The 27,675-nt window shown below is 39.6% G+C and overlaps 2 protein-coding genes across 5 annotated transcripts in view; one reads left to right on the forward strand and one right to left on the reverse strand.

Annotated features, from left to right (window-relative positions):
• Positions 1 to 21,397, reverse strand: part of dhx38 (DEAH (Asp-Glu-Ala-His) box polypeptide 38) — a 29,803-nt gene extending 8,406 nt beyond the window's left edge. Inside the window, exons 1-25 of one of the 3 annotated variants that reach the window (XM_042340506.1) lie at positions 21,345 to 21,397; positions 18,972 to 19,345; positions 18,498 to 18,676; positions 17,756 to 17,905; positions 17,247 to 17,424; positions 16,282 to 16,400; positions 15,964 to 16,040; positions 15,587 to 15,742; positions 14,956 to 15,117; positions 14,407 to 14,514; positions 12,548 to 12,660; positions 10,891 to 11,028; positions 9,672 to 9,858; positions 8,981 to 9,166; positions 8,393 to 8,533; positions 7,594 to 7,704; positions 6,197 to 6,313; positions 5,920 to 6,027; positions 5,520 to 5,632; positions 4,608 to 4,816; positions 4,263 to 4,417; positions 3,861 to 4,016; positions 3,410 to 3,544; positions 843 to 968; positions 347 to 442 (exon numbers count right to left, since the gene is read on the reverse strand). In XM_042340506.1, coding sequence (XP_042196440.1) covers positions 347 to 442; positions 843 to 968; positions 3,410 to 3,544; positions 3,861 to 4,016; positions 4,263 to 4,417; positions 4,608 to 4,816; positions 5,520 to 5,632; positions 5,920 to 6,027; positions 6,197 to 6,313; positions 7,594 to 7,704; positions 8,393 to 8,533; positions 8,981 to 9,166; positions 9,672 to 9,858; positions 10,891 to 11,028; positions 12,548 to 12,660; positions 14,407 to 14,514; positions 14,956 to 15,117; positions 15,587 to 15,742; positions 15,964 to 16,040; positions 16,282 to 16,400; positions 17,247 to 17,424; positions 17,756 to 17,905; positions 18,498 to 18,676; positions 18,972 to 19,273 — 3,522 coding nt within the window. In that variant the 5' untranslated portion in view covers positions 19,274 to 19,345; positions 21,345 to 21,397. Of the gene's footprint in view, positions 1 to 346; positions 443 to 842; positions 969 to 3,409; positions 3,545 to 3,860; positions 4,017 to 4,262; positions 4,418 to 4,607; positions 4,817 to 5,519; positions 5,633 to 5,919; positions 6,028 to 6,196; positions 6,314 to 7,593; positions 7,705 to 8,392; positions 8,534 to 8,980; positions 9,167 to 9,671; positions 9,859 to 10,890; positions 11,029 to 12,547; positions 12,661 to 14,406; positions 14,515 to 14,955; positions 15,118 to 15,586; positions 15,743 to 15,963; positions 16,041 to 16,281; positions 16,401 to 17,246; positions 17,425 to 17,755; positions 17,906 to 18,497; positions 18,677 to 18,971; positions 19,346 to 20,936; positions 21,001 to 21,268; positions 21,302 to 21,344 lie in introns of those variants that run through there. The other 2 variants (XM_042340503.1, XM_042340505.1) reach the window with 2 other exon arrangements.
• On the forward strand, positions 21,078 to 27,675 carry psmd7 (proteasome 26S subunit, non-ATPase 7). Of its 2 annotated transcripts, XM_042340173.1 has the most exons (8): positions 21,078 to 21,133; positions 21,607 to 21,688; positions 24,057 to 24,148; positions 24,247 to 24,339; positions 24,542 to 24,639; positions 25,280 to 25,360; positions 26,076 to 26,167; positions 26,761 to 27,396. In XM_042340173.1, the coding sequence occupies exons 2-8, from the start codon at positions 21,615 to 21,617 to the stop codon at positions 27,191 to 27,193; spliced, it is 963 nt and encodes a 320-aa protein (XP_042196107.1). In that variant the 5' UTR covers positions 21,078 to 21,133; positions 21,607 to 21,614; the 3' UTR covers positions 27,194 to 27,396.

Genomic DNA, 27,675 nt, shown 5'->3' on the forward strand with positions numbered 1-27,675 from the left:
AAGAAATTTGATTGATGGAATTGCATGTAATCATAGATATTAAATATTAGAGAGAAACATCTGTTTTTTTATTGGCATCTGTTTATGTACAAAACACAATGATACCATTAAGTTTAAAGATATCTTCCTTGTAATATTTACCATCACACAATAGCTCCGTAGGGTCGACACAAACAATCAGAATCTATATAATCCGGGTACATTGTTAATCCTGACATAGACCCTTTCCAATATAAATAACTGAATACTTTGTATATCCTCACATTAAAGCACTCTGAGACACCGTCCGGCATGAAGGGGGCTATAAAATTCAAGTTGTTAAATTGACTGTGGTTGCCTTGCTTACCTGCCTGGTTTTGCCAGCCTGCTTGACACTGTAAAACATTGGTCCCAGTTCAGCAAGCCACTCCCCGTCTACTGCAGTGACACACTGCATGTACTCCTAGCAAACCAAGAATAAACATCCATTGTTAACGGAAATAACAATCAAACAATTATATCCATCATGTTACAGGTCAAGTCAAATGAGCATAGCACTCAGAACAAAGCTCTACAGTATAGAAACATGTGGAATGATGCCATAGAAACTAACTTGGAAAGTTCAATGACTGACAATCGTAGTTGAAGCTTACCCATTGCTCTCAAACACGGTAGATAGAAAAATAGAGAAATGTTGTAACAGACAATAGTTTCCTGGTAAATAATTGTTTTTAAAATTACATCCTGTTAAGGTCAAAGATCATCTTTTCAACCAGAAGCTTCTCTACTAAAACTTTAGCCAACCGGGGTGAAAAGTCATAGCCTGCACTGCAGGAGATTCACAAAGGTTAAGAAGAGCTTACCTTTGACGTCATAACTAGTTCATGGTAGACAATGTAATCCGGTGTGTAGCCCATGCCAAAGAGTGAGCTGGTGGGATGCAAGTGGCAGGGCATACCTGTTCTCACATTCACATACTCTCCTATACCCTGCAAGATAAAAACACAGTAAAAATTAACTCACGAAGCAAAAGAAACTAGCAAGCAAAGTCAGAATATAAAAAACCATGGAAAGAGTCAAAAGTACGTCTGCATCTTGTTAACACTCACTTCTGAATTTAATTAAGATAGTCAAGCTGACTATGTTCCTCTTGTTGTAGAATTACGTTTTGAGGATATATGTGAACATTGATGTACAGAAATGTTCTTATTGTACAACCAACTTCATTACGCTATACAATTAAAAAGCCAAGTGAATCCCTCTGCTGCCCTTATGTGTGGCTTATTTTAAAACATTGGCTACAATTTGCAAACATCACTTCAACACAAAGTGACCTACAGCTGTATTTTGCATCACAGAAAAGAGCTCAAACTTAAATCTTAAAAAAATCTTAAAAGTAAATCAATACTATTCTGGGGATAAATCTTCAACCTGAAGTAATTTATTGGAAAAAATGTATTTGAAAAAGGAAACAAGATTTAAAAGAAGGGTGACAAAGATACTTTCTTTAACGGAGGTAAAAGAAAACAATGTTTTTGTCTTTAGAATTTCTGTGTGAAGAATAATTTGCTTGTTGGCAAAAATGCAACATTGAGTCCTGTCCTTAGGCAGGTATATAATAAAGCAGACCTCTGCTATCATTAGTGGAAGTAGAATGCTGCCTGCTGCAACATGTTGTGCAGCTTCTTAGCGCTACAACAGAAAATAATCAATAAAGAAATTATCAGTTGTACCACCAACGTGTTGGTGGATTGTCAACAGCAAGGCTGACAGCATAATAAACTCAATAAAATGTGAGGAAATACATTCCAACGACTTGGGGGGTCAGTGAAGAACAAAGCTTCGACTATCTGTCAGCACTAAAATTCCACTAATGTTATTGCAAGTGTTCAATCTTGTAGTGGAAGCTCCAGTTATGGGAAATTCAATCTTGAAAGACTTAAGATCTTATCTGTGAAAATCAAAATATAGTGGAACCCATTTATCATCATTTCTATTCCCGCTTATTTTGCTGATGTTGTAATGTTTTTAAAAAAGTGCAGCTGTCTAACGTTTTAATGCAAACCAGCAACTCAGGTTTGAATCCTGACATCCACATCAGGTTTCACTCATGAGCCAAGGCACCAATCACAAAGATTATTAAACTGTATCAAGAGGAGCCAAGGTGCTGAGCTGTAGGAGAGAGAACTTCCAAAAACTAGAACTTCCATTACAAGATATAACATGTGTGAACTAGGATATCTCACAAAGCAACAAAACAGGGCAGTTTGAAACAGCATGGAAGCTGTAACACATGCCATAGGCATCTTTGGAAAAACTGAAAGGGATGAACTACAGATGTAGTGCAAAGAAACAGCAATGTAATAGAAAGCTTGTTAGCACCAGCCAGAGTTTGTGACTGTTGTATTGTGCATGTGCATATCTTCCACTAAGTAATTAGCTTTACCAGCAAAGAGGAGATGCTCTTTGCCTTCAGATTTCCTAAACCCAGTCAACATTTGCAAGACAGAAGTGGTTGCATTCTCAGGAGTAAATCTAGACCCAGGTGGAATTTCTCTCAAAATATTTCTATTTATACCTATACCTCCAATTGGTGTCCATGGATTTCTCTTTTTCCCGCTTCCTTGAATTTAAGTTTTTTTCTAACGTCATCGTTAGATGGGATGCTGAGCAAGTGTGCAGCATGTTGATGCACTGGTTCTCAACCTCATGGACTACATTCATTCCCTGCAGCCCAAATTTTCCCATTTTAGCTTTACTGCTGTGGGAAGGACTAAAAAAAAGAGCCCCGTGGCAGTTGTCATTAGCTTCCTAGAAGCCTGTGCAGCACAGGTGGGCAGAGATTTGGAGCAGGATACTAGCCGGCCCCCTTGGCTACAGGTGGTGGATGGCCTTTGCCAACACACTAAGTAATTGTATTCTGGGCAGAACAACAAGCATCAACATACCCACAATTTCTCTGTCACTTGACAAGGAGTGGACTTACCCAAGATATGAGAGTACCAAACCCATCCTATTTGACTCTGTCAAGTTGTTTTTAATGTGGGTTTACAGTCCAAGGCAAATGATGCAGATCCAGTAAGCTTATTCTAGCAGCAAAGATTGATAGTCTGTGTGAACACTCAATCTGAGGCAATACTGAATGACTACAACTGGTGCCGTTTATAATCACATTTGACAGTAAAAGACATTTCTGGGGTTATTATAGAAGGCATTTTCAAACTTTGCAATTTTGGATTCTGGTGCTACAACTAATATAAATTTCTGTTCTACTGAGTAATTAAGATTTTTGTTGTTTTGAAGCAATTTTGGTCCTGTTGTTGGGTTTTTCGCCAGCATCAATGTATTAGCTAAAAGCTTGTGGAAAAATGACTGAGATTACAGGCATATTGGAGTTTTCCTGAACCACCGTCTCAAATTGTTTCCTTACCTTCAGTTTTGCAGCCTGATGAAAGTATGCTGCACAAATGCATTTTCTGATGACGTCCCAATCAGTGCCACACGATACAATATTCATACGTTGTTGTACCATTATGTCCTTTAACTGGGATCGAACTTCCCGGACCTTCAGTGACAAAGCAAAACAAGTTACGAAATTTGTTTCCACTCTCAACATCATTGATATGAAGTTCCAATAGTACCAAGAGTTATATCTTCAAAATAGTAAAATTTCATGCAATTGACTATTTTCCTCAAATGTTTCCCTCACGCAGCAAACTGACACAAAGTCCTACACATCAGCATCATTTGTAATAGACAAATGTAACAGCCCAATTCTGGTTAATTATGGACTGAATTTACCTTGAACTTACTCTTAGACGACAACAACTATCAACATGTGCAACACTGAAAACTTTTAAGAGCGTGCAATGTTACTTTACCTTTCTCATTGCTTTGGCATGAATAAAGTGTTCATTACACCAGATGGTGGAATAGTTATTATTTTTCCATTGAAGGTAAACATTAAGGTAAGTCAAATGGTCACTTTCGGGCACAGAAAATTTCTCTCTCATTTGGTCACTCTCTTCCTCTCGACCCTGCAATGTAAACGCACATGACATTGAATAAGGTTGTTGGTAAAGGGTGGTTAAGATGCTAGCAGTATTTTGCACAACTTCAAAAGACAATTTCATCTAGAACGAAAAAAAAACTAAGATTCCTGCTCAATGTTGCTTGCTTGAATTTCACATTCAATTGGGAGCAGACTTTCTACAAGGAACAAAATTTTGGAGATGCGGAAACCCTGCAATTCACTAGCTTTATAATAAAAATGAGTCACATGCCTTTGGTCGATAGAAGATGGCAGGTACTGAAAGCATGGAGACAATGATGAGAACATCAGAACTGCAGCTCATGTCACACGACACAATCAGCATCTTTGAGAGAGCAGGATCCAGTGGAAACTCCACCATCATCCTCCCAGTTGGAGTCAAACTACCTACAAGAACCACATCAAATGGAAGAAGCTCAGTGAAAGATGTCAGATGAATAAAAACTGTAGATTAAATTTAATCATACGACTTCAAAACAAATTTATTGTAAGATCAACATCCAAGAAAAAAGTATTATATATATAGATTGGAAAAATAAGCTGAAGGTATATTGCATCTTCGGATACCTCTAATTACCTGTGTTGTCAAGGGCGCCAAGTATCCAAAGCTGGTACATAGAATTTAACATGTTATCTTCAGGGGGTGGATCCATGAAATGGAACTGAAGCAAGTCCTGAACACCAAGGGATTTCAAAAGCAGCACCACATTAGCCAGGTTTGTCCTCTGAATCTCAGGAACAGTGGTAGTCAGCATCTCATTTTTGTATGCACTTTGCGTATACAACCTGTTCAGTAAGCAAATAAATCTATCATGTTAAGGATATAAACGTGCATCTCTGTATTCATTCCGATGGAAGAACATTTAATACATCACCTTTCTTTCTTGATCGCCACATGACATTCAGTCAGATTCAATACCACTCACAGAAAAATAGCCCCAGCAAAAATTGTGCTAAATCAGGTCTATTTAGCTTGAGACATTAATATTGAAAGTTTGAATCAAATTTAAAGAGATTGCTTTTATTTGTGCGATGATTACTGTCCAGACTCCAATCATGAAATCGTTCTGCACCTTAATAGATAAGAACTTCTTTTTAAATTCTAATAAACTGGCATCTACTTGACCCTCAAATGTCCTTTAAACCCAAATCCTCCACCCATGCAACATTGCCTGCCTCAGCCACTAACTCTCCCATGATCCGTGCTTTCATCACATCCAGGCATAACTATTCTGACTCCCTTCCCAACTCTTCCCTCCAAAGGCTACAGATTATTCAGAACTCTGCGGCTTGTGTCCTATCCCGTACCAAGCTCCGTGAGCTCTTGATTACCCCCATCCTCGCCCAGCTTCACTGGCTCTCAATCCCCCAGAAAATTGAGTTTAAGTTCCTTGTCCTCACTTTCAAAGCCAGCCAAATAAATAGTCAAGTAATATAACAGGTTCATTAAGAGAACCAGCTGTAACTGCAGTAATTTATCTTGGTTTACCTGAAACACTGTCCTGGACCTGTTCGCCCAGCTCGACCAGCACGCTGATTAGCATTAGCCTGACTAATAGGGTAAATCTGAAGAGCATCCATACCCATCCTTGGGTTAAAAACCTGGTGAATAAACACATCAAATGTATGGTTTCAAAAGTTTTAATACTGACAAGCAAACACGAATTGTATACTTAACCCAAAAAAAGTAATACTGTTGTTCTCGTTTGTGGCTCTTACCCTCTGCTGCTACTTAAAATACACTATCTGATGATGCTTTGTTTAAAACCATCTGTACTACATGTTACAATACCCTATTATTATTTGTAAACCACATTTACTTAAAAAGTAAGAAATTTATCTTGCAGGAAGGAGTTTTACAATTCAAGATTCTATTACTATAGCCTTACCTTTAGTTTGCAATATCCTGCGTCAACAACAAACATGATTCCATCCACTGTTAATGATGTCTCTGCAATATTTGTAGCCACGATACACTTTCTGACTCCATCTGGGGCCTAGAATACAAAGAGAAGCACAACACAAAAGGAATCAATGCAAACATGGAAGTTCAGCTTTTGAAAACTGCCATTTTTGGGGGCGGAGGTTAGGTTCTTCGAGGCTGTGACATTACTCCAACAACCAGGATAAACAAATAGGATTTGTATTGAAACACCTTAGTTGTACCTTTTGAAAGATCTTGGCTTGAAGATCAGAGGGCAACTGAGAATATATTGGCAGCACAGCAAGCTGAGGAGCATTTTCCAGCTCTTCTAGCCGTTCAACTATCTGATCGCAAGACACCTAAATGCAGAAGGGGGGAAAAAAAAACATCTTTCAATCCCATGGACATCATCTTAATATTAATCGTGACTCACATTACATTTTAAGTAGTTGCTAGTTCAATTCCTGGAGAAGCAAACAAAATGCTGATGTTATGACTCCCCCTCCCCACCCACACATCTAGGGAAATAAAGCCTTCTTTCCATCTTTCTAATTGATGATTCCCTCCTATAAAATCAATGCATGGAACAGGAATGCTGAACTTGTTTGCAGTTCCTAGAGACAAAAGTAGCAAAAGTGAACTTTTACAGAAGACTTGTGCAGTGATAAGATTTTGGAGTTTGATGTGGAGGAATCCTCATATCCAATAACTACAAGTGTAATAGGCTTTTCAACCTACTGAAAGGGCTGACCAACAATAAAAAAAAGCTAAATTCGAAGGAGACAGGGGTGAAAGAAGAAACATAAGAATTGTAGTCCTGTACAAGTGGAGTCCTGTAGCTCAGTGGTTAAGAGCACTCGCTTTGCAAGTGAGAGACCTGAGTTCAATTCCAGGCAGAGGGCGAAACCTTGGGCAAGTTTCCTTACTCCACACGCCTAATAATAATCCCTCCAAAAAAAAAAACCAAAACAATAATTAAATTGGTCATTTTCAATCTACGACTGTTTGTGGGACATTGCTGTGCGCAATTGACTGCCGCGTTCGCCCACAAATATACAATCAATTCACTTTACAGTGTGTTCTGTGAAGCGCTTTGGGACGTCCTCCCGACGTGAAAAGCGCCATATCAAATGCAAGGATTAGGATTATTAATTTAGAAAAATGATTGAAAACCAACAAACCAGTTCTTTTGTTAGAGATTTTGTATTCAAATGTAAACAGAGATTGGTAGCGAGCATTAGCAGTTGTCAATGTTCCACTGAAAATTGTGTAGTAACATTCATGTCAAAAGGAATTTTTAATTTTAAAACGAACCTATGTAAACCTAAAAATGATTTGCATTTCTCAATATAAAAAAGGCACATTTTCATTATTTGGTTTCCTACGAAAAAAATTAATTCATCAGTTGATTAATAAATGACCCATAAATGCAAGCCAATAGTCAATTTGCCAAGCAGCAAGTCTTGCTCTCCCCAGACAACCCTTCCAGTCAAGTCTTCCTATTGATCCTGGGAGGCACTTATGGTGATTAAACCAGTGTCTGTGAACCTCATCCTCCGAGTTTTTAAATGGAATGGAGTAAGTGAGTAAACATCAAACGATTTTACAATTTTCTAAACCTTATCAATTGTTCACTCACCTCAATGTCTTCCTGGCCTGGCATAAATATCAACATGTCACCCGGAATAGTTGACAAGTGAATCTGAAGAGCTTGTTTAACTGCTCCTTCTACATAATCCTCTGTGGGTGTCTGGAAAAGCAAACATATCGCAACAAACCATTCAATAAATAACGAATAAATGCCCGATTATAGAAATTGTCAAAAGTTGAAAGCAGGAAAATAACCTGTACAAGCTGGTTTTTTAGAGAGGATAAAACTAGCTAAACTAATTTTACCATCAGCCTTTCTATAAATATCTACCCGACCCTTCCTTTATCTAGCTGAGTTGAGTTAATCGTCTGACAACACAGCTTAATTTCATGCAGTTTTTATGAACTGCATTTACGTCACTCAATATCTGAAGCTCTATCTGCCACATGATTTAGACTCCTGACTTTAAATAACCGTCATCTTTCTGATTGCAATTCACGAAACAGCAATCTAACAAAGCAATTTTGAGCGCAAATGCTCCGTTTTTCAGTAACATGTTTAAAACAAAACAAAAAAAAAATTCAAGTAGCATCCTTTCTGTTCAGATGGCCGTTACATGGAATTTAAAAGCTTCTCTGACATTAGTTGTTATTTAACAATGTGCAAAACTTTTTCTTTAATACGATTTAAAAACTAGAACTGTGACGACACTAAAATGGGAAGCGTATAATAAGCAGCTTGTTTATATTTTATATCCTATTATTTTCACTTACTTATTGCAGAATTCCTGGCTTCTACATACTCACACATTTATTAATGCAAAAAAAGTAATCTGAGTTGACAATACCTTACTGAAGAAAATATCGACAGGAAATGTTCGTCCTGGAATATAGAAAACAGGAACATTCCCAAAAAATGCTGCGAATTTGTCTGCATCCATGGTAGCTGATGTAACTATTAGCTTCAGATCAGCACGACGAGCTACAACCTACAAAATGAACACACACACACACAAAGAGTAAATGACCCATCATTTCAAATATTATTTCAGTCACAGCAGTTATTTATTTAGCTTTAATAAATTAACAATTGGAAAAGGTAACATCTTTATGGAAGCAAAACATTCCAATGGTGTAGAGTTACCACAACTTTTAATAAACTGCACTGGCGTTACACATCCTGCACACTCCCAGTTAGCCAGATTTCCATATTAAAGGGACATCTCATACCATTCTCACACCTCACTTTCCTTCTCCCTATTGTTCAGATGTACCGGCAGAGCGCCCGAGCACAGATCACACACGTATCCTTTTAGCGAGGCAGGTGTAGAAGTATGAAAAAGATATGAAAGTTGAGAACAAAGAAAACAGGGTGAAAACAAAGAGCGGGAGTCTAAATATTTGAAGTCGCTGCTTTGTACAGTATATACACCCACCTCTCTCAGCAGGCCGAACAGCACATCAGTGTTCAGGGATCGCTCATGAGCTTCATCCATGATTACAGCACTGTAATGATCTAAGTCTGCTTCTCTCAAGGATTCCCGAAGAAGAATACCATCAGTCATATACTTAATGACTGTTTGTTCAGATGTGCAGTCTTCAAATCGAATTGCGTAACCCACCTGGAAAAATTAAACAAAATTCATCTTCCCATTCTAATAATAATGATTGCATTTGATATAGCGCCTTATCACGTCTTCGAGACATCTCAAAGCGCTTCACAGAATATACAAGATGAAGAACATAAGACCACAGAAAAGGTAGCGATGGACACAAAAATAATTAATTTCTAACAAGGTAAATGAAGCAAAACAGCGTCAAAGGAATAATGATGGAAAACACAACGTAGAAGCATTCCCATTGTTTTATTGCATGAGCCCTGAAACATGTAAATGTACCAATAGTCTTTTAACATTTAGCCCCTGCTAGTTTTGGTAAAAATGCAAGCCGAACAGAACCATTGCCCCGAGCTGTAGGAGCAAACAACTTTGTTGGACCAGTGGTCGACATACAAATAAAGGCCATTTTTAAAAAGTACAATTCAGTAATGCATGTAATTAGTTAATTTAAGACTGCATTTTAATAGAGCTTAGTAAATTAAATTCTTAAGCAAATCAATATCCTTACCTCTTCTCCAAGGTTCACATTCATTTCTTCGCTGACACGCTTTGCCACAGACATTGCTGCCACACGCCTAGGCTGGGTACATCCGATCATACCATAATTTGAATAGCCATCTTCACTAAGATACTGAGTCAACTGAGTGGTCTTTCCACTCCCCGTCTCTCCAACTACAACCACCACATTGTTATCACTGTACAAAGTAGAAAGGGAAAGACAATGCATTTAGGAAGGACATCATTTCTTTTAACAGTTCAAATTTGTCAAATTCTAATGTTTATAGACTCTAAATTAGGACAGCATTTGCCTGTACAGGAAAATATACTAGACAAATTACAAATAGTGCACAAGTCCACTTGCAAAATAGTCTTAATATTGTTTTAAATAATAATAAAATAATCGAAATAGTCTCATTTTTAGAAAACACTCAGCAGGAAATACATCGAGGCAGAAAACTACTGAGTTAACAAGCTCTGAAATCCATGAATTTTCCTCACTCTCCAAGAAAAAAAAATATTTTTTTTAAAAAAAATGTTAAAAAGCAAATATACCTTACAATCATTGCATAAGCAGAATATTTAATGGAAAAGTATGCAATGTGGTTTGTTTTTATTGGGTTGGGGCCAGGAGAAAATAATCTACATTATTCAGATTCAAACTTGTTGCAATATTGAAAGATCAATCTGTATAAAGGGAAATTTAAACACGTTTCTCTTCTCCCCCCCCCATCCCCTCCCATTACTGAACTGTGAAAAGGGTTTCAATTCACAGCAAAAAGACAGCTGAAAGGCAGCAGTGCACCACAACACAGTGACACTGGAGTTGCTGCCACATTCCCCCACTTGGCAAGAGGTCAATCTCAGCCAGAAGGCCAAGGGGACCCTCACTTCAAGGCCCTTCACTTCAAGGAAGGAAGTCAGGAAGACATCAAAAATTAAAAGGCAAGTCTCCCTGGGCCACTTTCACATACCTCCCAGTGGCCAGTTACAGAACATCATTAGCAGAGGCCTGGGACCAGATCACATGCCTGCCCCTTCAAGCCCGGAAATGTTGTGTAGCATTGGGGAGGAGACCTAAAATTGGGGGAGAAAAGAAAGATGAGAGGTAGGGGATAAAGCTACAATTTAAAAAAAAAGTGTCTTAGTGAGAGAAAGAGACTATTTTGAACTTCTATTGCTCATAAAGATCAATTCTGCTCCCCTTAAACCATTATACCTATACTTACCGTATAATATTGAGCAACTGCTCACGAACAGCAAATATAGGCAGATACTGTCTCTGTTGAAGAATTGACTTCTTCTTTGCAAATTCACTGCTTGCCTGGTTCTTGTCCTTCATGTGATCAGCAAATTTTTGATCAACCCTACAGATTTAGGATATTGAAATGTGTAGATTTAGAATATTGGCATAATATTTTGAACATGCCGTGATCACATTTAGTCAGAAATAAAGGTTATGATTGTAATTGTGCTATAGCATTGTAGTAATATTAACAAATCAGAAGTAAGAACATTGAACGTTTTAACCAATTTTCATAAATATCTTGGTGGTAGATCAATTCAGTAAAAACATCCCCCCCTCCCCCAACTTGTTTCGGTGATACCCTCCCACCACCACCCGATTTTATCTCTTTTTGACACAAGAATAAAAAGCAACTTTAATGGTCCTCAATCATAATAGACAGGATCACGGCAAAGGCAGGGGAGATAAGGAACACTGGTAGGCACAATGGGTTATTATAAGGTCTTTTTCATATGGGAACTTTTCAAATTGAACCCAGATTGATTGATAACAATCTCATCTCTTTGATGGCTGAAAAGGTCAAAACTTTTGCAATTTTTAAGTCTCAACACAATCCAACAGCCAAGAGTCTATACTAAAAAAGCTGACTCCAACTGAGCATGAAGTGGGCCATGCTATACCTGACAAGGAAAACTATTTAATTCCTTCACAGACATCCCTCACTTTGAATAGAAAACAAATTCACCCCAATCCCCATAAAATAAAAAGCCAACAAGACCTATCTCACAATACAGGATATCAGACATCAATTATAAAGCAATATTAAAAACGATAGCCCATGCACAACAATTGTTGCAAAACAAATGTTTTCCACTATGTTTTCCACTATCTGATGTTTTCCACTATCTTTGCTATCAATTAGGCTTATTTACTATTAGAATAAACTCCTGATAATTCGTCACTCCAAGGAAAAAGAGCTCAGTGACGGGTTATGCAGAGTGGCCAGTTATGTATTATTATATAAATAAATGCAGCCGAGTTACTGACAGCGCAATGACTTAAGCGGTAGTGGTAAGTTAAGTCAGGGTCGAGTTATATAGAGTTTACTGTATTATAATTATGAACAAATTTAGTCATGATTTATCTGAGCATAATGTTCTTTATTATGGTAGTCATGCAATTCCAGATGCTGCCCACAACTGCTAACAGAGTATACAAACTACATACTTTTAAGCAATCCAAGTGGAATTTCCCACTAAAAAGCAATAGAGACCCTATATTAATATCTCATTTAGTTACATGATATAAGATGACTTGCTCTCAAACCTTTGCTGCTGCCACCCTGCACCAGTCATAAGAAATAACCAGATAACTGTCCACAAAATGACGATTCTCCCCCTTCGCATCTGCACCTTCTTCCTGCCTCCACCCCACCCCTATCTGCTGCTGCACGTTGCCATTTCAAATCAATGCCCTGAATAATAATCCTTGCGTTTCATACAGCACCTTAGCCCATTGTTGAGACATCTCAAAGCACCTCACACAACACATTGTAAACTGGACTGACTGTATTTTTGTGGGCAAAACTTTTTAAATCCATTGTGCCGAAAATATTAAGAAACCATTAAAAATATACATACCTGTAATCCACCTTCCCATCTTCTCCCACATTATTATCCTTCTCCTCTGTCTGCTTTATGCCCATAATGTCTCCCAGCTTGGTCCCTGCTAGTTCCCAGTGTTTGTGTTGAGCCTATCACACAATGTGTTTTTTTTAAATTAAAAACGACACAATTGTAAACATTTAGTTATAAAACATCTTCGTTCAAATTATTTGTTTGTTTTCTAACAACTGAAAAACAATGCACACAATTTCTTATAAAACTATACTTACTGTATGAGCAAACAAGAAAACCTTGTTAGAAAACTTACATTAGTGTAATACATTGAGAATTATTGTTCTTTTAATTGGGTTTGCCTGGAAAAGTTAGCATTGCAATTTATCATAACCATTCTATCAGATTCAACTCAAAAAGGAGATAGGGAAATGCATTACTGCATATATTACAAGTAATATAATTCTTCAGTTATTTTAGTCTATTATGAAACTACCAAAATATTTTCAATTTTATGATATTTCAAAAATACTGTGCGTTATTCATGTCCCAAACTGGACAAATAGTATAGGATATAATAGGACAAATTATATGTGGAGTTTGAAACAATTTGAGCTGGTTGTAACATTTGTGGTGTGGATTATTTAACATTTAAAATCTCCTTTGAGGCTAGGTCTAGTAAACCCAACTCAATGTTTACGATTACAACTTCCTCTACATATGATTTCACGCCCTCTTTCCCAACAATATAACAAAAAAAATCTTACTGAGAATTAAAACCAACATTTTGCCCAGGATCTAATGAGATAAAATTTGAAGTATTCTTATTCTGTCTTTATAGCAACTAGCAGTACAAAAGCACAGCATAAATTGGGGTACCACAAATTACCCAACCTAGATTGCCTAGATAAAGATGATTTCAATTGCTTAATGATTTGTACAGCTGCAGTATAAACACAGTGAATGATAATCAATTCTGACTCTTTAACAACATTTAACAACTGATACCAGAGTTCTGCCCACGCAGAATGAAGCAATCAACGTGATTAGAAGTGAGAAGTATAAATCAGGCTTCCGGTTATACAACCATAAGGTGTCCACACCATGAATTGTATATACTCCAGAGTACCATACTTATAAAGATACTAGACTTATCTAGCAAAATGATGTGCTTTTTTTGCTTTATTTATGTAATTAGTTTTGATAGACATCTGAAGCTCTCCCCTACTTAGAATCAAATTATTGTCTTCTGGCAAATTGAAATTGATTTTGGACAGCTCAAACATAGTCATTTATCTCTCTTTCCCCCTATTGCAATATATCAGACAACACTTGGCCAGAACTGACCATTATTTGACAGCTATGATCAATTGGATCAGTGAAGTGAGTCCCAGTATAATCAACTTCATTTTACAAAAGAGAAAGCGTCTCCCTACAGGAAATTGATATGACCAAGAATGAAAATAAATTACAAATAGTAAAGCAGTGTCAGGAATGTAACCTTGCAAGAGTTTATCTTAATTGACGCAATTTAATTGTGTTTTCAAAATTAAAATCACAAACTATTTGGTTGTATTTTTCTTTCCCGACTGCAGGTTTATCGCGCCTTGGAACAATTCATGAATCAATTGCACCAGGAGACGGTGCTGGTAAATAGCTACAACCGGGTATATTGCCAATGCAATGTGACACAATTAGGAATGTGTACTAAGTTTTCTTTTTCTAAAAAAAAATAAATTCAATCATTGAACTAGTAGTGAAAAATTTGGAAAGCAAATTAAATCCAAATGTATGATCATTTCCAATTTATACTGTTCAAGAGTCCAGGCCTTGTCAACTTGCTGCAAACTCTTCCAACTAATTATTTGNTTTTTGGCAATTACCTTTTTGCGCTCTTTCTGTTCTCGATGCTTGCGCACCAACTGGCTTCCTTTTCGAGATATTATTGCCATGTCAGAAGTAGAGTCCTTCACTGGAATCACTGGCTCTGGCTATAACACAGGACAAAATAACAAAACACAAAGTGAATAACCAGTTAGGGAGGATCCATTCCAAAATGTTAAGAATTTGACCATAACTTTAAGGCTCTTTTTATTCTTTTAAAACTTCAATTACAGTCAGTGATTTATCCCCAAAACACAAAATTATAACTGAATAAATCAAAATGATCAGCTTCCTTTAATACACTACTGCTTCAGTACTTGTTTTCTGCCACTAGAGGATTACATGAGCTAGATAAGGGTTACAGAGCCACAAGGAAAAACAAACAGAATAGGACCCTTAAACTTTATATTGATATTTTCTTCAGACTCGGAACATAGGACAATTGACCTTTTTTTAAAAAAAAAGAAACGAGGACAATATTTGTAGGACTGAGTGTATTTGTCTACTAGAAACTATCCAGTTATTGACTAGTTCAAAAGGACTCCTACCTGTTTAGTAAAGACAATTCGTCCATCCAAGAATGGTGGGACCAAGTTGTGAACCAAGAGGTGGACTCGTGTTGCATTGTCCTCCTCAAAGTCTTCATCCACCTCCAGACGCTGGACCACACCACTCGTCAACATTCGGTTCGTCTCCCACCTTTCATTGTCCTACAAATAAATAAATTAAATCAGATTCCTTTCTCCCAAGTATCTTCAAAAAGCATAGCACCAAGTAGATTTATCCTTTCTGCTCGAGTTCTTAAACATGTTTGGTTTCAGTTTTCAAAAGTTCTGTGAAGATGCAAAACATCCAATTCTTTTTTGTAAATGTTATTAAAGGGTGGCATGACTGACACTTTAAAACCTCAAAATTGATCCGCTGAAAATTCTTGTGCATCCATTGGACCACTTGTGTGCTTTTGAAGTACCTTGAAAATACCTAAAATCAGATATTTGCGGGGTTTTCTGCTCAATTCACGGTCTGAGGTAGAAATTGGACTTTACACTATACCACTGAGAGCAAAGTAGCAGTACAAAGGAAGAAGCATAACAAGAGAGAGGAGAGGAAAAAAAGCAAATGTTCTGATATGAAGAACTGTGTTCACAGAGAAACAATCATACAAGTTCACAAAAAAACCTCATTAATTTGCCGCCTCTGTGCAGAAATCCTTTTCTGTGTCTGTTTTTGCAACTGCTGTTCACGTTTCTTCACATAATCGTCAGATGTATACGCCAGAGGATTATGGAAGTCATCATGTCCTTCATCCATCATGTACCAGTCTCGGTCTGCTTGCTGCAAGAATAAGAAACATTCATCAGGATAGAATTCACTCATATTAACCAAGCTAACACAAAGCTTGAAAAATGATATTTGAATATTGAGAGGATAATATGTGGAATATGTATTTTAATATTTAGTGGGAACTTAGACCTCAGATGACTTTTCTAATGCAGAAAGCCTACCAGTTCTCAAAACAAATTCCAATATTGTCTGAATCTGGAGCAGCTTCTTACCCTTTGATCATCTTCCCACTGCTGTTGTTCATCCTCATTTTCAAAGTAAATGCCACCTTCACTGTCCTCTCTCCTTCCTGAAAAAGTTAAAGATTCAAGTATTTTAGTTCCAAGGGCTGACAGAACGAGCAATATTACTACAGTATAATATACAATGATCCACTATATTTTAAGTATTCGGCAAAATGACTACTGAATAGTTTTCAATACCATTTTTAAAAAAAATCTGTGAAATGCCTGCTGGACTAACTAATCTTTAATCAACAATTTTTAAAATGGAAAGAATACTTCAACAGAAACCCGCTAACCATACTGTACCTTTTCCTCTGGAAAGTCGAGGAGTTGCCCCCAAATGCCTTCGGTCATCAGCCCACTCATTATATTTGAATGATGGCGTTGGCAGAGGTGTGTCCTCTTCATAGTGGTTTCTTCTGGACCTAAAGAAAACAAAATCAGGTTTAAAATGCCAGACGCAGTAATGCACAATACTGGTAAAATTCCCTCATGCGAATCAACTCGCAAATTCATTTTCAGATTTCAGAGCTCAGTAGCACGTATGTTAGTTGCTAAACAAAATTGCACAGAAATTATTGATTGAGGTCATTGCCATGTCTAGATATTTAATTGCTTGTCATTAACATTATAGTTTGGTCCAACATTTATAACGTTAAGGAGTGCTACAATAACTACAATCGACAGTCAATTAATAATCGATACCTTTGTGTGTGCCTATGACTACACAATTCTTCTTGAAACGTTCCACTAACACATATGACTGACTATGGGTGCAAAATGCTAACTTGAATACAGGATTGTTACACAGGCTGCCAACATTCACCGCACACCAGACCATTTGGCCAAGATTCTGTTAGATAACATGAGTGAACAACTTCTACTTTGGAGTCCTGTAGCTCACTGGTTAGAGCACTCGCTTTACAAGCGAGAGACCGGAGTTCAATTCCAGGCAGATCAGGGTGAAACCTTGGGCGAGTTTCCTTATTCCACACAGAGCCTAATAATAATCCCTCCAAAACCCCCCCCAAAAAAAAAATTGGTCATTTTTAATCTACGACTGTTTGTGGGACATTGCTGTGCGCAATTGGCTGCCGCATTCGCCCACAAATATACGGTCAATTCACTTTACAGTGTGTTCTGTGAAGCGCTTTGGGACGTCCTCCCGACGTGAAAAGCGCTATATCAAATGCAAGGATTATTATTATTATTATTACTTCACGCAATCATTTTACATCAGAACCTTAAATACTACATTATTTTACATTTACCTGTCTTTATCGCGTCGCTCACTGTCACGCCCTGAAGAGCGATAGCTCCTTTCACTCTTATCTGAATCCTTGTGCGAGGGAGTAGGAGATGGAGACTCCCACTGAGATCGACGAGAATACTGAGTTCCAATCCCACTTTCATCATCATCCCAACTAGATCGGGAAGGAGTAAGAGCATCTATAAAACAAGGTGAATTCAAGTTAAGCACCAGTCTTCAAAATATCTCTCCTTTACCTCCAGCTAGTAAGCCAGTTTCTTCTCCCCAATAAGATGCCCCTGCAATATTTACACTTCATCAAGGTAAAGGCATACTAACTATTAGTCCATGGTATCGGGACAAAAATAGAAAATAACTTTGTAACTTCATTCCTCGTTAGATTACAAACATCAAACCAAAAAAAATTTAAACACCTTTAAACAACCACAGTAGATCATAAATTAAATTTAAATTTAAACAACAAAAAACTCAAATAATTTTTTTAATGTAATAAAACTAATTCATGTTCACCTTTTGGCCTGTGCCTGGGTGTGTCCGGATCTTCTTTTCTGTTACTTTTACTCCGTTCTGACCAGTTTTCTCTGTGCCCTCTTTCACTTCGTTCTGACCGGTCCCTGTCCTTGCTCCTGGAAGAGCTGTACCTACTCCTCTCTCGATCATCTAAGAGACAAAACAAAGCAATTTTTCTACTGTTAAAAAGACTGTACATTTAATGTTTACCAGCTATCTGGTTCTTGCTTTTTGTATCAAACACACTTTAAAACTCAACAGTTTCTAGTTAAAACATTGAAAAGCAGTTTTATTAGCAAAGGATTTTTTTCTAGAGATTTTAAGGCAGAAAGACGTGCAGACATACCAAAAGCTGTAAAGGCCAATTTGTGGTAAAGTTCCTATTTTTCCTATACTACTAAAGAGGTAAACTTATTAAAATATACACTTCAATTCACTTTTCTGAACAGTCTGTGGAGTGCTTTGAGACGTCTCAAAGATGTAATAAGGGGTTATATCAAATGCAAGAATATTATTATTTAGCACGGGTCAATAAAGATAAAATTGTTTCATTCAACTTCATTACTCTCTGTTCATTTGATTGAAGAGGAAAGAAGTGCTTTTACAACTAACATTCTTGATATCTGTAAAATCCTTGGAAGCATTTCCAAGTCATTCAGATTAATAGTGAATGGAAATGACAAACAAGTCTGATGCTATGCTGCAGTTAATGATCCACAGAACATTTTGTGGAATATTTCACCTCGGTCCCTCTTCGATTCACGATCCCTTCCTCGATCCTTTTTCTTTTCTATATCTTTGGATGATGCATAAACACCATGTTCTCGACGATCCCGTTCTCTTTGTCGATTGCGTTCTTTAAATTCTTCGCTGACACCACCTGGATTTGATGGCGTCTCTGCACCAGATGTACGATAAAATCTGAAATAAAAGTTGCATAATTTAGCAACATACAGACTGCAGGAACCTTTTATGTAAAAGCAAATCACCCACTTGTGAAAATACTATAATCATGAACCCATTGGACGCATTTCTAAATATAGTTGGTAAACTCTGAAATAATTTACAGAACGAAAGTAGAATATTTAGTGTATGCATATATAGTGTATACAATAGTACTCAAACATACTCATTCACACCCAAGTCTTCATAGACATAGATATGAAAAAACCTTAATTTCCATAATAAACAACTGCAGCAAAAGCTTAGCTCTTACCTCTCCTTTTTCCCATTTCTGTCTATTTTTTCACTATTCTCTTCATCAGAGCCAGAATCCTCCTTTCCTTCCTCCCAGTCTTTGTACGACGACACTTTAGATTTCTTTTCTTCTGCTTCCTCTTCTCGCTCTTTTCTCTTCTGAGCAGCTAATCTATCGAGTCCTAGCAACGAGGTCTTAGGGGCTGGAGCTCGAAACACATGCTGGCTATCTGTAGCACCCTTCTTTTTTATTATTAGACCTCCAATCTGGTTGTCAGAGTCATAGCCCTCCAGTCTGTGAATGGAGGCATCATCATTCATGTTTGATGGCTGAAGCAGCTAACGTCCGAACCAAGCAGATGACTGCAGTTTCACCAGGATTGAAACCGATCCCTTGAAAAACAGAAAAGACAAAATCATTAAGAACATGAGAAAGAGAGAAAATAGTACTGGGTATTCTTTGTCCCATGAGCGTCAAAAAAAAAACTTTGAAAAGAGCTTGCAGCAGGTACAATACCAAAACAACTCAAAAAGTGCTTTGTATGTTAGTGCTGACAAAAAGCCCACAGGCAACAAAATTCAACATGACGATCAAGATGAGCTGGCAGTTTCTCTCTCTCTCTCTCTCTCTCTGTCTGTCTGACAACGCAGAAGCTAAGACTGCGGAGTAGTGAGGGGCCCGCAGGTGCAGGTGGACAAGTCGGCGCATGGCTCTCCAAAATAAAAACTTTTCAAATGTGTGTCAACACATGTTCGTTCGTGGGGTGGGGGGTAGGGGAGCTGTTTTTTGGGGGGTGGTGGAGTGGGGGGGGGTAGGGGAGCTGTTTTTTTGGGGGGGTGTAGGGGAGCTGTTTTTTTGGGGGGTGGAGGGGAGCTGGGTTTTTTGGGAGGGTGGAGTGGGGTGGGGGGAGCTGGTTTGGTGGTGGGGTGGGGGGAGCTGGTTTGGTGGTGGGGTGGGGGAGCTGGTTTGGTGGTGGGGTGGGGGGAGCTGGTTTGGTGGTGGGGTGGGGGGAGCTGGTTTGGTGGTGGGGTGGGGGGAGCTGGTTTGGTGGTGGGGTGGGGGAGCTGGTTTGGTGGTGGGGTGGAGGTGGGGGGGGGTGAGCTGGTTTGGTGGTGGGGTGGGGGGGGTGAGCTGGTTTGGTGGTGGGGTGGAGGTGGGGTGGGGGGGGTGAGCTGGTTTGGTGGTGGGGTGGGGGGGTGAGCTGGTTTGGTGGTGGGGTGGGGGGGTGAGCTGGTTTGGTGGTGGGGTGGGGTGGGTGGGGGGGGGAGCTGGTTTGGTGGTGGGGTGGGGTGGGGTGGGGGGGGGGGTGAGCTGGTTTGGTGGTGGGGTGGGGGGGGTGAGCTGGTTTGGTGGTGGGGTGGAGGTGGGGGGGGGGGTGAGCTGGTTTGGTGGTGGGGTGGGTGGGGGGGGGTGAGCTGGTTTGGTGGTGGGGTGGGGGGGGGGTGAGCTGGTTTGGTGGTGGGGGGGGGGGGTGGTGGGGGGGGGGGTGAGCTGGTTTGGTGGTGGGGGGGGGGTGAGCTGGTTTGGTGGTGGGGTGGGGGGGGGGGGGGGGGGGGGGGGTGAGCTGGTTTGGTGGTGGGGTGGGGGGGGTGGGGTGAGCTGGTTTGGTGGTGGGGTGGTGGGGGGGATCTGGTTTTTGACCCGTTTGACAATATTTGAGGCTCAGACTGGACTGTAATTGCTATGGACGTGGCGTCAGCCCGAGCAACCGCACGTGAATGAACGAGCGACACTCAGGGCTCACAGCGAGCGGCTGCAGCTCGAGGCACGGAGGGCGGGGGCCGGGGGAGGGGTGGGGGGAGGGCGGGGGCCGGGGGGGGTGGGGGAGGGCGGGGGCCGGGGGGGGGGGGGCGGGGGCCGGGGTGGGGTGGGGGAGGGGTGGGGGAGGAGGCCGGGGGGTGGGGGAGGCCGGGGGGTGGGGGGAGGGAATCCCTCTCGGGCTTAATCGGTGCATTTTCCTCGGGGGATAAAAAGTGAACTCACCCGCGCGCTCCCAACCAACCAAACGCCCGATCGACCACACACACACACACACACACTCTCTCTCTCTCTCTCTCTACCACCACCACCAACAACAACAACAACACTCGGCCGCACCAGCGGACGTCCTTCGCGCCAACGCTCAAGCCACAGGCCCGCGGGGGCCGCCTTCCCTCAGCGGGCGGGGTCCAGGCTCCCGGGTAAGTCCGGTCGTCGCGGTTTAAGACCAGAGAGAGAGAGAGAGACGAGAGAGAGAGAGAAAAAAAAGGATTTTAAACGCGTGTCTTTTTTACACACACACACACACACACACACAGACGCGCGCGCGCGCAGACCTTCTCTCTCCCCCTCCCCGACCTTCGCGCTCTCTCTCTCTCTCTCCCTCCGGTGTGTGTGTGTGTGTACATTTACCCCTCACAAAGATGGCGGCGAGGCGCGTCCGTCCCCGATTGCGGTCCCCCCTTCCGACCTCCTTCCGGCGGCGGCGGCGGCGCGGCCGGAAGTCGCTTTGCGGCGTCGGCGCGTGTTCGGCGTTTTTTTCCTTCCTCCTTGTGTTCGAGGCGGTGCGGGTCGGGCCGGTCGATTCGATCGATTCCGATTGATTCCGATTGATTGATCGATCGATCGGTTGATTGATTGATTGATTGATTGATTGGCTTCACGCCCTTTCCAGGAACAAAGATGCCGGACGCGGTCGTGGAGCGAGTGGTGGTTCACCCTCTGGTGCTGCTCAGCGTAGTGGATCATTTTAACAGGTGAAAGAAAGAAAGAGAGAGAGAGAGAGAAAGAAAGAAAGACGGACAGAAAGAAAGAAAGAGAGAGAGAGAGAAAAAAAAATGGGGGTGTGTGTGTGTGGGGGTGTCGGCGGGGCCTGTGTTTCTCACCCGAACACAGGGGAGAGGCGGCCGCCGCCACAGCACACGCCGCTCACTCGCTGCTGAGTCACGATGGGTCGCTCTCTCTCTCTCTCTCTCTCGTCTCTCTCTTTTTTTTCTCTTCTCTCTTCTTTCTCTTTACTCTTTTCTCCTCTTCTCTCTCTCTCTCTCTCTCGTCTCTCTCTTTTTTTTCTCTTCTCTCTTCTTTCTCTTTACTCTTTTCTCCTCTTCTCTCTCTCGTCTCTCTCTTTTTTTTCTCTTCTCTCTTCTTTCTCTTTACTCTTTTCTCCTCTTCTCTCTCTCTCTCTCTCTCGTCTCTCTCTTTTTTTTCTCTTCTCTCTTCTTTCTCTTTACTCTTTTCTCCTCTTCTCTCTCTCTCTCTCTCCTCTCTCTTCTCTCCTCCGAGATTTTACTGACTTTTCCTCTTCTTTTTTTTTGAACCGTGTCATTCCTCTTTTCTTTTTCGTAACTGCTTTTTTTTTTCTCGAAAAAATACCCCCCCACCACCACCCCCCACACCCCAGGCTCGAACCCCTTTTTTTTCTCCTTATAGATATATATACACACACACACACACACAAACACACTTCTCAGGGTAGATAAGCAGATTTTGTGGGGGGGGGTTTTTTGGAGCTGATTTTACGTGTGTGTTTTTTCTTTTTTTAAAAAAAAACACTCGACTCACTCTCTCTCACTCTCACTCACTCTCTCACTCACTCACTCGGGGCCCCATTGGGAAATTGGAACTGACTGGAGGGACCCTGGTGTTGATGTGGTGGACAGCTTATGTGTGTGTGTATGTGTATAATATATATCCTTATTTGTATAGCTGTCTACAGATTTTATAAACCAAATCCAGAGATGTATATATAGATTATAACGCAAAATACTGCAGTTGCTGGAAATCTGAAATATCTGAATATATATATATATATAATAATCATTATTATTTATTATGCATACGAATATATAATGTGTATAAGAGAACGCGTCACAGTTCCTGATGCTGGCACGGCGGTACTGGAGAAGCTTGTTCGATTCGTGGTCGTTTTTCTCTGATGAGTGTACCCGAGCAAGAACAATAAAAATCTAAAAACGGTTTGTGGCTGAACTCAAGACCGGGTAAATTTGGCCCCTCATCTGGGGACTGTCCCTAGAAATCTGGGATATATCGTCGCCCTCATATACCATCTCTGCTTCGCTCTTCTCGCCCCTGTTAACTGGAATCTACAAAGCGGAGGGTTGATTTTTGTACACTTTTATCAATTGGGGGGGGGGGGGTTCAGTGTCTTTTGATACTGCAAGGTGCTTTACAACATTCATATGACCTGCTTAAGTGAATCCTTGCACCATTTATCGGTAGAGTTCCTGTTCATATTGGTAATCTTCAGTTTTCTCGCATCTCTGCGCAAATTTCAAATGGAACTGCGAGGATCATTTATTTATTAAATAAGGAAGCCTCATAAGACTTTGAACCTCGACAAAGCGTTGGGTGTCTGTTTCGAACTCGGTGGCGAGAATTGGGTTAGGAGAGCACAGACAGCAATGATGGAGGTGGTGGTGTGCGCCCGCGTCATATATTCTTGTGTTTACTCTTCAGAGGTGTCTACTGAATAGGTTGTTAGTGATGGGAGTTCCCAGTGGTTCAGTGAGTTTATCCATTGATTAGCTGATGTATTAAAAATAAATTCCAAGGATCTGGAATTCTGGAATGGTGCCGCTGAGCTGATTTTAGCAAGGGATGCAGACCGAGGTTGGAATCTGAATCAGTTGATGTCTGTCAATATTTGCTCACTTTGCTGAGGTACAGCTGGAACTTTCTGGTCCTGAGTAGGTGCTCAACCAGTGAGGTACCCTGGATATTTTATAGCTATTCTGTTTGCCTAAACTACACTACTATTTCAATTTGGCAATTTGTTAGCTGGTAACATTTCATTTCTCAAAATCCGTACCCTGTTGACTCTTTGCAGAAAGAGTTTTAAAGGGAAGCTTCTTTGATATATTGATACATAGATACAACATCAAAGTGTTCTTTTTGCACCTTCTGTGTTCTAAATTATCATTCACCCAAAAACGCACAGTCAGTCTAGTATTGCAGTGTATCCTGTGAAGCGCTTTGAGACGTCTCAATGACATGATACGGCATTATTATTGAATGCAAGGATAATTATCATTCACGTATTTTGTTTTTCTTGAATTCTATCTTGGTATTACAGCATTTTCATTTGGTATCTTATTTCCAATTTAGAATAGGAAAAGTTGGAAACCAAAAGCGAGTGGTTGGAGTCTTACTGGGTTCTTGGCACAAGAAGATTCTTGATGTTTCCAATAGTTTTGCAGGTAAAAGTCACATTTAATGTAACTACATATTTTACTGCCAAATCATTTTCCTTTTCCTAACATTTCAGAAAATAATAATTCTTTATTCCATTTAATAGTACCATTTGACGAAGACGAAAAAGATGATTCAGTGTGGTTCCTTGACCATGATTACTTGGAGAACATGTATGGGATGTTTAAGAAAGTGAACGGTAAGATTTCTCATGGAATACTTGCAGCTGAGCCAGGTCTTCCCACCATATTAAAATGTACAGTATCAATGAGGTGTAAATTGCGAGGCAATTGTCGCGATGAATTAATTTAAGATCTTTCCCACAATATTTCTTAATCAACATGGTGCAGCTAGTGGTTTCTTTTAATATCAATTAGATGAGTGATTATGTTTTCTCCTAGCCAGGGAAAGGATTGTTGGATGGTACCACACTGGACCTAAGTTACACAAAAATGACATTGCCATCAATGAACTCATGAAACGGTACTGCCCTAATTCGGTAAGGTTTTATATTTTCACTCGTTTTATATTTTCACTCTTTATATAATCTCTCAGCAGTTGATGCTACATTACATTGCTTGTAAAGCATCTAAAATACTTACTTGCATTTCAAGAAGTACCCCATTTATTCCCAATTGTTGTAACTTGTAACTTCGACAATTTGAGTCTCTACTGAATATTGTTTTCACTCTTTGACAACCAAACTGGTTTTAAATTTAAGAAAAACAAGAACTTGCATTTATAGAGCGCTCCTCACGCAGGGTAGAGTCTCAGAAACTTTCCTCTTAAATACTTTATTAATTTTATGAAAAATGACCATGTCCAATTTGTTTACACCTGATTGATATCTTCCTCAGTATCCAGGTGGATTTCCAACAAACTAAAAATCCAATAGTACTTTAATCTAGTCCTTTTATCTTATAATTTCACATATGTATGTCTACTGTAGTACGGCTATCAGTAAAATACTGGGCTGTGATACAGTATGTTGAGTTTCTTTACAAATTTCAACTTAATGGAAATATTACCCAAGAACAATAAAATAACACTTATAGGAGAAACACATCTTCAAAGAAACTATTTTAATTCATGTTTTAATGATTGGAAGCAAACTATATTGTTGAAAATATTTTTTGAAGGTTTTAGTCATCATAGATGTCAAGCCAAAAGATTTGGGATTGCCTACAGAAGCTTACATTTCAGTGGAAGAAGTTCACGATGTAAGTACTGAATTCTGATTTTTCACTTTTTAGACAGAAAGACCCGATTTAAGTGAGGGGGTTGTTTTAGCCAGGTCTTCCCACCAAACCCCAATGTGATATAGCAACATTTCCACAGAATTTTAGGGAAATGCTTCCTTTTTTTAAAAAAAAATTCCATAAAGGAAAGGATAGGCTAGGCAGAGTAATTTCTGTTCCTGTTTTCCATCTAACTTTAGAACAAAATAGTATTTTGTTTTCCTCCATTTCCTGTGACCTACTCCCCTTACTGCTAAATCTCTTGTGTGTTGTATATCACAGGGAGCAGCTGGGTGTGTCCTGAAACCACCATTTAATTTAACAGGTGAGATCTTGAGACACTTGGCCCCAGGAAATACCATCAGTTATGCAACAAAACCCAGTGAGCACCATGGTTCCTGGGGTTGGGTGACTTCCTGGACAATTACAAACCACTTTCTATGATTGGGTATTAAACATCTTGAATCCCATTTTATGGCATTTAATATAGGATTTGTTTTTTATTTTTAAAAAAAGCCATTGTGGATTTGCAAAAGCATATCCAGGCCCTGAGAATAATTGGGGACCATTATAAATATTTATAGCCTGACCAATATCATTTTTACACAGCCAACAACCGATAGGAACTCCAGGTAGATCAAATTCCTTTATTAAACAGATATCTTGACCTCAGTATTTACTTGTATGATATATTCAGGATGGAACTCCAACCTCCAAAACATTTGAACATGTGACCAGTGAAATCGGAGCAGAGGAGGCAGAAGAAGTTGGTGTGGAGCACTTGCTACGGTAAGTGAGAAGGTTTGAACAATAATCTCCCAAATTGCTGTGATGAACCGAATTACCTGCTTTTGCTGTAATTACGTAATTGATTTATTGGGGGGAGGAAGAAAGCATCTCAACTATGCTTTTATAATTAATGGGTGTAGTTTATAATAATCCTTGCGTTTGATTTAGCATTTTCTCACACCGACATTGAGACATCTCCTTGAAGTGTCGCATGATTTACTGTGAAGTGTTGGTGAACTAATTCGAACGAATGTTTATTCTACCATTTAAGAAATTTCATAGCTATAATTGCCCAATGAAGTACACCAATGCAACTTGTTTAATGGACTGAATTAAGGTGTAGCCCCTAGGTATTGAAAGACACTGGCCATTATATAAATTGATAGGTGTGAAACCTTGTTTCAAGAACTAAAATCCTGGAAGCTTTAGGAAATACAATTCCACCATATAGGGTTGTTGTGTACCAACTATGTTGATGATATTGATGAACAAATTGTTGAAATGTAAGTGGGTGAATGTTAAATTGTGTGCAAAATTTTAATTCATTGGGAAAATCAAAGCCTAGAATAAGTAATGTTGCTTTTGCTTTGCAGAGATATTAAGGACACTACAGTGGGCACTCTGTCTCAGCGCATCACAAACCAAGTGCATGGCCTGAAAGGACTAAACTCAAAAATATTAGAAATAAGAAATTACTTAGAGAAAGTGGCCACTGGCAAATTGCCCATTAACCATCAGATTATCTACCAGCTTCAGGATGTCTTCAATCTGTTGCCTGATGTTAACCTGCAAGAGTTTGTAAAAGCCTTTTACCTGAAGACAAATGATCAGATGTTGGTAGTGTACCTTGCGTCTCTCATTCGATCAGTCGTCGCTTTACACAACCTGATCAACAATAAAATTGCCAACCGAGATGCAGAAAAGAAGGAAGGGCAGGAAAAAGAGGATGGAAAGAAAGAGAAGAAAGACGACAAAGAGAAGGAAAAGGGTGATTCAAAGAAGGAAGAGAAAAAAGAGAAAAAATAGAGCGTGTAGGTTTTTTTTAAATTAGAACTCCCATTTGTAAACTTGACCTGAATGCTCGGCAAGTGTCAGGTGGAAATGTTAATACTCAGCATTCTGCAATAAAAGGGCCAAAATATCCAGCCATTGATGTTTGCATGGGGCAGTTTTCTGCATCTGTACAATGTTCAGAATCTTTCAACATTATAAATATTGATTTATTAATACTTCTGGATTTGTTCTCATTTTTCTGCTTCTGCAGAAAGTGTGAAACCCCCTTTAATAGTTCTATACAATTCCATATCTGAACAGAGAATATCAATGAACCAAACCATTTCTTTTTCTGATAGAATTTTAAATTTGGACCTTGACACTTAAATGCAATCAGTTATGTTTCCCGATTGTAGATGGGTGGGGGAAGGGGATTATAGACAAATTCAAACCAAAGTACTTTTAACTATTGTCAAAACAGGTAAACCTTTCTGGAAATATAAACCACTGTCCTT

The sequence above is a fragment of the Callorhinchus milii genome, unplaced genomic scaffold, assembly GCF_018977255.1.
Source record: "Callorhinchus milii isolate IMCB2004 unplaced genomic scaffold, IMCB_Cmil_1.0 Scaffold14, whole genome shotgun sequence".
Classification (NCBI taxonomy): Eukaryota; Metazoa; Chordata; class Chondrichthyes; order Chimaeriformes; family Callorhinchidae; genus Callorhinchus; species Callorhinchus milii.

Coding starts and splice junctions, on each gene's coding strand:
- psmd7 (XM_042340173.1), top strand. CDS start 21,615: ATGCCGGACGCGGTCGTGGAGCGAGTGGTGGTTCACCCTCTGGTGCTG. Junction 21,689..24,056: donor GTAGTGGATCATTTTAACAG/GTGAAAGAAAGA, acceptor TTTCCAATTTAG/AATAGGAAAAGTTGGAAACC. Junction 24,149..24,246: donor TGTTTCCAATAGTTTTGCAG/GTAAAAGTCACA, acceptor TCCATTTAATAG/TACCATTTGACGAAGACGAA.